Source organism: Scardinius erythrophthalmus (assembly GCF_964197995.2).
Source record: "Scardinius erythrophthalmus genome assembly, chromosome: 14".
Taxonomy (NCBI): Eukaryota; Metazoa; Chordata; class Actinopteri; order Cypriniformes; family Leuciscidae; genus Scardinius; species Scardinius erythrophthalmus.
In genome coordinates this window covers 4,650,967-4,659,791 of record NC_138234.1, presented here as the reverse complement: position 1 = coordinate 4,659,791, position 8,825 = coordinate 4,650,967, and the positions used below count along the sequence as shown (strand labels likewise).

At 33.5% G+C, this 8,825-nt stretch overlaps 1 protein-coding gene across 1 annotated transcript; it reads left to right on the top strand.

Annotated features, from left to right (window-relative positions):
- Positions 1-3,450: 3,450 nt before the first annotated feature.
- Positions 3,451-7,071, top strand: aqp12 (aquaporin 12). The gene is made up of 3 exons (XM_081383978.1): positions 3,451-4,244; positions 5,742-5,858; positions 5,971-7,071. The coding sequence occupies exons 1-3, from the start codon at positions 3,647-3,649 to the stop codon at positions 6,087-6,089; spliced, it is 834 nt and encodes a 277-aa protein (XP_081240104.1). The 5' UTR covers positions 3,451-3,646; the 3' UTR covers positions 6,090-7,071.
- Positions 7,072-8,825: the final 1,754 nt, after the last annotated feature.

Genomic DNA, 8,825 nt, shown 5'->3' with positions numbered 1-8,825 from the left:
GAGATTTATAGTAATGGAAATGTAAAGTGAACATGTTGCAGTACTGATACTGTTGCAACACAAAATGTGTTGCGCAAAAGAGACCATCATGCGAGCATTGGTGGTTCAGTGGTAGAATTCTCGCCTGCCACGCGGGAGGCCCGGGTTCGATTCCCGGCCAATGCAGTAGATCTTTTTGAAGATCTTTTACACACTTAAAAACAAATGCTTTTTTTATTTGTGTTCAAGTGTGTGGTGTTGAGACTTATAAACAGTGGTCAATGTTATGACCGCTCATTAATCCATAAATCACGTCACTGTATGGGACTTTCTATTGAGATCCCATTACATTTACTGTTCTAACAACAAATATTTGATCGAATTGCATGTTAAATTACATATTGTGCTAATTTCTATTTCAGACCCTGCTTAGAAATAACGAGTGCTTCAAAGTAAGAGATTCAGATCAGGAGCCCTCTACATGAGAAGTGCCGCAATACAACCTTAAGGTAAGATTTGAGTTAAAACAGTGTTATGTTGTCACTACAACACTGCAAAACTTGCTCTTCCTATATATTTTTTTTTATATCAAAACAAAATCTAAGACAGTAACCCAAGTGTTGAAACAAATGGGCTCTGTGAGATGCAGGTCATCACTCCTCGTTAGTATAGTGGTAAGTATCCCCGCCTGTCACGCGGGAGACCGGGGTTCGATTCCCCGACGGGGAGATTACGCTTTTTCTCCATGTGTATTCACAGGAGAACTCTCGTTTTTAGACTCCTCTTTGTATATATAAACCTACGATCACTGAAAAATAACAAATTGTTTCATTTTTACATTAAAGATAAAATCTCACTAGTAGATCAGTTTACTTTAAGAAAAGAAAAAGATACTTGCTACTCTTTTACTTGACTTGTTTTTCTAGCAATTTTCCCACTGACTTTAAAGAAGTAACTTTAAAAGTACTTGGGAGACAAAAAAAAAAGTTCTTGGACATAGGGGTGGGCGATCTTCTCATAATTCATATCACAATCTTATAAGAAACAATCACGATCTACGATCTGAAACGCATTCTTCTCAATTATGCTAATCTGGCCCTTCTGCTACCATTTTGTGGCTGAGTTGCTGTTGTTCCCAATTGCTTCCACTTTGTTATGATACCACTAACAGTTGACCGTGGAATATTTAGTAGTGTGGAAATTTCATGAATGGACTTATATTGCACTTATATATATATGAATTAATATTTAAATAATCTGAAACGACTTTTTCAGATTTTAGATTGTAACTTCTTGATTCTGTAATTGTATTATAGTATATTTCACACACCAAAAAAATTTTTTGTTGAAAAAATAAGAAAGTGTAGCCAACTGGGCACTCAGTAAGTTTGAGCGCACTGGGAATCATATTTTTTCAAATAAAGACAAGGTAACTATAATATTACATTCAGCACAGGGAAAATTACATGAATATGACAATGGGCAACTAAATATAGTGCAGCATAGTTTAAAATCGAGGGTTTAAAGTTTGTCCATCGTGTGTTCCACTGAGTAACACGTTCATGCATGCTACAAATGCACACTTCAGAATATCTGATCCAAGGCGTGTAAAATTAAATGTTTATTAGATTTTCAAAGATTTGTTTAAATTATATAAATGCGCTTTTGCTGAATGCTGATGGTAAATTAGAAAGTATTATAGCATTTGCCTTTCTGTTACTAATATAAAATAAATACTTTTTTCGTATATAGTTTACTTTCTTTGTTTAACAGTTCTATCCAGTAATGTATTAGACAAAACTGAGACCATAAACTAATGAAGACGGAGAATAGGAGCGCTGTGTGCTCAGCAACGTCAAAATAAAAGTCATACGCGCCGTCAAAATAAAAGTCCTGCTATTATTATGACATATCAGATCGTGAGCTCTACGATTCACTTGAAAAGTAGATCGTTGGCGTCTTTCAAGATCGATCACCATATAAAATCGTCAGATCGCCCACCCCTACTTGGACATCAGCAGTTTAAAACAACACTACTGTGTTATTTTTGAGCACAGATTTTTGTGTTTGTTCTCCCAGGCCGGTTAGCTCAGTTGGTTAGAGCGTGGTGCTAATAACGCCAAGGTCGCGGGTTCGATCCCCGTACTGGCCAGTGTTTTTGTCTCTGCAACTGTTTCATTGATATTTTAGCTTTGAAATTCTCATTTACAATAATAAGAGGTAGAATTGAACAGGTCATGTGTGATTTTACTGGCTAAAAATGAAAACTCAGTAACGCTTTACAAGGTTTTATTTGTTAACATTAGCTAATGCAGTAAACTAATAATGAGAACTATTTTTTTACATCATTTATTAATTTTTAATTTTCTGCTTCCTGTTTTCGTTTTCATTTATTTTGAGTTAGGTATTTTTGTTGTGTTTTTGTCATTTTTGTTTTTTGATATGTCTGTATAGCTTTTATTATTTTTTAAAATTAAATTATCAAATACCATAAATATACTTTAGTTTTAATTCATATTTTGAATTGAAATGAGTTTTAGTTAATTTCACGTTTCTTTATTTTCGAGAAATAATTTGCATTTTTGAGATATGTTGTCTTGGCAGTTAGCTGAAATAAAATAAGTTTTATATTATAATTTTTATTTTTATTTTATTGGTAACAATTTACAATAAGGTTCATTAGAAAACATTAGTTAACTACTTTAGTTTACATAAACTAAAAATAAACAATACTTCTACGGCATTTATTAATCTTAGTTAATATTAATTTCAACATTTACTAATTCATTATTAAAATCAAAGGTTGTATTTGTTAACACTAGTTAATGCACTGTGAACTAACATGAAACAAACTATGAACAGCTGTATTTTATTAATAAATATTAATAAATACTGTAACAAATGTATTGCTCATTGTTAATTAATGTTAAGAAATGTTAACTGATGAACCTTATTGTAAAGTGTTAACATTTTATTTTTATTTCAAGTAACAGAAATGTTTTTTTTTATGGTTTTAGTTAAGAGAGCCACTAGGTGGCAGTGTTTATCAGTAAACCATAAAACAATGCCAAATGCTTAAGTAAAAAATGTCAGAATTTTGCTCTGGTAATTTTCCACAGATTGGAACATCAAACAACATAAGCGAGACTCATTGATTCTGCAAAACAAAAAATCTTGCCCCGTGTGAGGCTCGAACTCACGACCTTCAGATTATGAGACTGACGCGCTGCCTACTGCGCCAACGAGGCCTGATGTCTAAGTAAGCAGTGTCTCCTCATGTTACACGAGCTGCTGATTTTCCAACTAAATCAGGTAAGGCTGAGATTTCATTTCAGCTACAGTTATACTTCATAGATGTATGTGCACATCTACTACAATCCCAAAAGCTAGTTTGTGCAAAAATATTTGAGAAACAATTTAAAACAATGAGATCCACGTTCCTTCCACTAGAGGGAGCCAAAGCGAACACCCACTTTTCAAAGGTGGCCTTGAACAGGTCAGTGTGTTTTTCCAACCTAAGGTTTGTGTCAAAAAACCCCTTTTGATAAGAACACGGCATCTCCGTGTGCCACGTTATCACATGCTGTGAGCAAATACAGCGTTAGTGAGCTCGTGTCTTTCTCTCTGTTCAGCACAGCTAGCTGTGCACTACACCGTTTGAAACATCATGTCAGGGCTTAATGCCTCGCTGGGCTACTTCTTAACTATAGTAGGTGTGAGTGCGGTGGGAAGGGTGATGCTCGCACGATCGAGGCTGCGATGGACTTTCCTGATCGAGTTTATCGCCGCATTCGCGCTCGCCGCATGTCGACTTGAAGTGGACACCATTGCGGAGGTCGGTCAGTGGGCCGGGGCGCTTGGGCCTGACGTGGCCATCACTATGCTTTTCCTATCCATTACTATCCACGGCATCATCATGCAAGGCGTAAGCGGAAATCCATCGGTCACGTTAATGGGAATCCTCCAGAAAGACATCGGCGCAGTGGCAGGCGTCCTCAGCGTCGCGGCACAGTTACTCGGCGCGCACTTCGCTCTCGTAGTCGCCGGTAAGTACTGGGAAATGGAGCTGACTGACATGCACATGATCAAGAATCTGATGATGTCCGAGTGCAGTACGTCGCTGCGGGTCTCGGCGCTACAGGGAGTGCTAGCCGAAGCCCTCGGCGCCGTGACCTTTCACCTGGTTTACCTCGTCCTGAAGAGCCGCTCGCAGCTGCTGAGGATTCCCATATTCGCTCTGCTGCTGACGTTCATCGCATACGCAGGTGGGTTTGCTGTCGGACAGGTGTGGTGTGAATGCTTACATTTAAAATGCATATATCAAATATTGTACATTTAAATGCGTGTATTAAATAGAAAATGTCGATTTAAAATGCATATATAAAAAATTAATTTTGTAATTTGAAATTCGTCTATTAAATACAAATGCATATGTGACCCTGGACCACAATGTCTTATGGGTAAATTTTTTTAAATTGAGATTTATACATCATCTGAAAGCTGAATAAATAAGCTTTCCACTGATGTATGGTTTGCCGAGATACAATTATTTGAAAATCTGGAATCTGAGGGTGCAAAAAAATCTAAATATCGAGAAAGTCACCTTTAAAGTTGTGCATTTATGTTGGAGATTGTGCTGCATCCATTCACAAATTTTTTTTTATATGAAATTTACAAAATATCTTCATGGAACATGATCTTTACTTAATATCATAATGATTTTTGGCATAAAAGAAAAATCGATAATTTTGACCCAAAACAATGTTTTGTTGGCTATTGCCACAAATATACCCGTGCGACTTATAACTGGTTTTGTGGTCCAGGGTCACATATTTGTAGATTTAAAATGCATATATTAAATAAAGATTGTAGAATTTTTAAATGCACATTAAATTAAAAATTGTGGATTTAAAATGCATATATAAAATAATGACTGTGCAATTAAAATGCACATTTTACACAAGGATTGTACATTTAAAATACATATATTGAATAAGGATTGTAGATGTAAACAAATTTTTATTGTAGATTTCTAAAAATTGAGATTTCAAATGCACACATTAAATAAAGATTGTAGATTTAAAATATATTAAAAAAGGATTATGTATTTAAAATGCATTTATTGAATATGGACTGTAGATTTCAAATGCATATTAAATGAAAGCTTGAGATTGCAAATTCACATATTTAATTAAAACTTGTAGATTTCAAATGCATATATAAAATAATGACTGCAATTAATATGCATATTTTACACAAGGATTGTAAATTTAAAATACATATATTAAATGATTATGTATTTAAAATGAATATATTGAATAAGGATTGTAGATTTCAAATGAATGTACTAAATAAAAAATGTAGATTTTAAATGCATATATTAAATAAGGATTGCATTTTAAATTTAAATATTATAGATTACAAATGCATATATTACATTAAAAATTGTAGATTTCAAATGCATAAATCAAATAATGACAGCAATTAAAATGCAAATATTAAATACAGATTTAGAGTGCATATATAAAAGAGTAACTGCAATTTAACTGCATAGTTTACAAAAGTATGAAGATATTTAATAAGGATTGTAGATTTCAAATGCATTTATTTAAGGGGAGGCTAGCACAAAAGAAATTGCATATTTTAAAATACACACTAAAGTTTTGTTTTACTCTGGAGAACATCTTGAGGTACAATGGCAATGATTTGGTGAAGTGTTATTTTTAATGCCTTCATTCTCACAAACTTCTCTCTCACACTAGGAAACAACTACACGTCTGGATATGTGAATCCGTCCCTCGCTTATGCGCTAACATTCACCTGTCCTGGACACTCTTTCTTTGCGTATTCTCTCGTTTACTGGCTCGGGCCTCTTATTGGTAAGTTCTTGTAAATTTCAGAAATATTCATAAAATGCATATAATGCATTTAAACTTTTAAGTCAATGTGATGAATTTTACTGTTTAAATACTTACACCATGTGTTTTCCAGGCATGAGTCTTGCGCTCTTCCTGTATTTGGGAAACATCCCACTGCTGTTCAGCAGGAATCTACTTTACTCCAAGAAGGCACGTTTCCGGGTGCCCAAAGGAAAAACTTCTGAAGACTGACAGACATAAAAACAGCACTGATATGGACTCTTTGTAAACCATACTTTACCGTCACAAAACATATTATGGTTAAACGATAAATCTGTTCGACTGGTTTAAGTTGCAACAAACCCCTGAAGTTACGAAAAACACACAGTTCATCACATCAGGCGTCTACTGTAATTTATCCTGTTACACTGAGTAAAAATGTTGAGTTTGTTCTACTGTTGTCAGATGTGAATTTTCTTCTAGCACCTATAAGCCAAAGAACAGTCAAGCCTGCTTAAGTAAAATATTATTTAATAGATAGCAAAAATATTTAATGAGCAGGTGGCACCAGGGCTGTGCAATTAATTGAATTTCGATTTTAATTTTGGCTCCAAACGATCACCGAAATAGTACAATCGAATAAAAAAGATTATTTGCCAAGTTCTGTTTTGCAAGAACGCTCTTATTTTGTCTTGTGGTCTGAATGACACACGCACATCCGCCCCTCCCGAAGCCGTAAACTCTCTCAGCTTGAATGTTTAAACTAACAAGACTTAAAAAGAAGTAAAAATGATCAACTTTAGTTACGATGGCCCGATTGTGCAGTGACAATTCTGTCATGTCCCGACTCCTAAACGCGAGAGTGTAGTTTCGACGCTTGCTTTGTCCAACCCATTTTGAGAGATCGAGAAAGATAAGACGCAGCACCGCTGAACACTCACTTGCTTCTTGGAGAAAGTTTTAAAATGATTGATTTGATTTTATAATCTGTGTGGATTAATTTAGGCTACTCATACAATCTACATGCTAAAGTGAATCAATGTTTGCGGAGGAATTTCCCGCATTATAAGTGGTAGACCTGCGGGAATTATTAAAATACTTATTGAAGTATTATCTGTTATATTATTTATTTTAATAGTTCAAAAAGTACAATATGTTAGAATTTCTATTTTTTTTTAAAGAATTGTTGAAAGGTGTCCTTTTAATAAATGCAACATGTTCCCAAAGACATGTGAAATAATCATGTTACATAATCGTGATTTCAATTCTGACCAAAATTATCATGATTATGATTTTTTTCCATAATCGAGCAGCCCTAGGTGGCACTATACTTTAGGACCTGTTTGCTAATGAAAAAGAGAGGGAGACTAAGGGAAAAAGATAATTGCAAATAAAAGTACAAGGTTGTGTATAAATGGCACTTTCACAAAACATTGCAACTATGCCACATTGTAATAATAGCTACAATAAAAAAAAGTTAGTCTGCTTAGAGAATATAGAATAAACCAAATCTCATCAATTTGAAAATGCATTTGCAAAACACAATTAAATAAAATTAAAATTAATTAAAAACGGATAAAAAAAACAAAAACATTTTAACATGACATTTGCCAAAAAAAGCTTGTCTACACTTCAAACAGTAGCCTTTACCATTGTTTTGCAAACTCTTGATTTATATAGTTTAGATTCCTAAAATAATTGCAAAAAAAAAAAAGTTTTTGTACAGTTTTACAGATTATTGTCTAACTCAAGTCATTTTGAACCAAACATTATATATCATATTTTTATATATTATTTATATATATATATATATATTTTTTTTTTTTTTCTTAAGTTATGCTTGTGAATGAATTATCTATTGGTAGTTTTATCCTAAAGCCCAAAGTATACTTTGTTTTTTATGCGTACGCTAAGGACAAACGCTATCAAATGGAATATACTTTGAAAAGCTGTGCATTCGACCATACGCATATGCTAGGGTACGCATAAAAGCAAAGTATAGTTTGAGCTTCATTCTTTCTAATAACATAATTTTGTAGGTTTTAGTTATAGTTTCAGTTAACTACGAAAACCTGCTTAAAGGATTAGTTCACTTTCAAAAAAAAAAATGTTTGCTGATAATTTACTCACCCCGATGCCATCCAAGATATCCATGTCTTTCTTTCTTCAGTCGAAAAGAAATGAAGGTTTTTGAGGAAAACATTCCAGGATTTTTCTGCACAGAATGGACTTCAATGGCAATCAACTATAACAATGTTCAAGGAAGGTTCAAATGTCCGTCTCAATGCAGCTTCAAAGTCTCGACACGATCCCAGTCGAGAAATAAGATTCTTATCTCGTCATTTTCTAAAAAATAAAATTTATATGTATACTTTTTAACCACAAATGCCTGTCTTGTAAGATATCTGAGATGCGCCACGCATTACGTCTTCACGTTGAAAGGTCACAAACAAAATTAAAATAATAATAATAATTAGGGCTGGGTATTGACACAAATTTCACAATTCGATTCGATTTCGATTCGCAAGCTTGCAATTCGATTCGATTACAATTCGATTCGATTCAATATCGATTATTTTGGATATCAGGTTCAATACATGGCAAATTTTCTCAAGGAAAACAAATCTCTTCACTAATGCTGTAAACTATGGGAGTCAGTGTTAGCCTGTAGGCTTCATTAGCCTACTATAATATAGCTTAAAAATAAGGTAAAAATTAACTGATTTGTATACAAACACTTAAATTACACTTTTATTTATTTTTATAATAATTTATTATTATATATATATATTATATATAACTTTAGTTATATGAAATATAAACATTTAAATGGTGGCTGTCATAAAAACCTGCCAGATTTATTCAGACATGCATTAAAAATAGAAGAACATTAAAAATTATAATGAATATGTAATATGGTGCATATATTTAGCAAAATGCTCCTCTCTAGAGTTAATTTTTCGAGCTGACTAACGAGTTTATGGTCAC

What these genes read in the sequence shown, in the direction of transcription:
- aqp12 (XM_081383978.1), top strand. Translation starts at nt 3,647, where the DNA reads ATGTCAGGGCTTAATGCCTCGCTGGGCTACTTCTTAACTATAGTAGGT. An exon ending in GACGTTCATCGCATACGCAG is followed by an intron (nt 4,245 to 5,741) that starts GTGGGTTTGCTG and finishes CTCTCACACTAG; the next exon opens with GAAACAACTACACGTCTGGA. An exon ending in CTGGCTCGGGCCTCTTATTG is followed by an intron (nt 5,859 to 5,970) that starts GTAAGTTCTTGT and finishes TGTGTTTTCCAG; the next exon opens with GCATGAGTCTTGCGCTCTTC.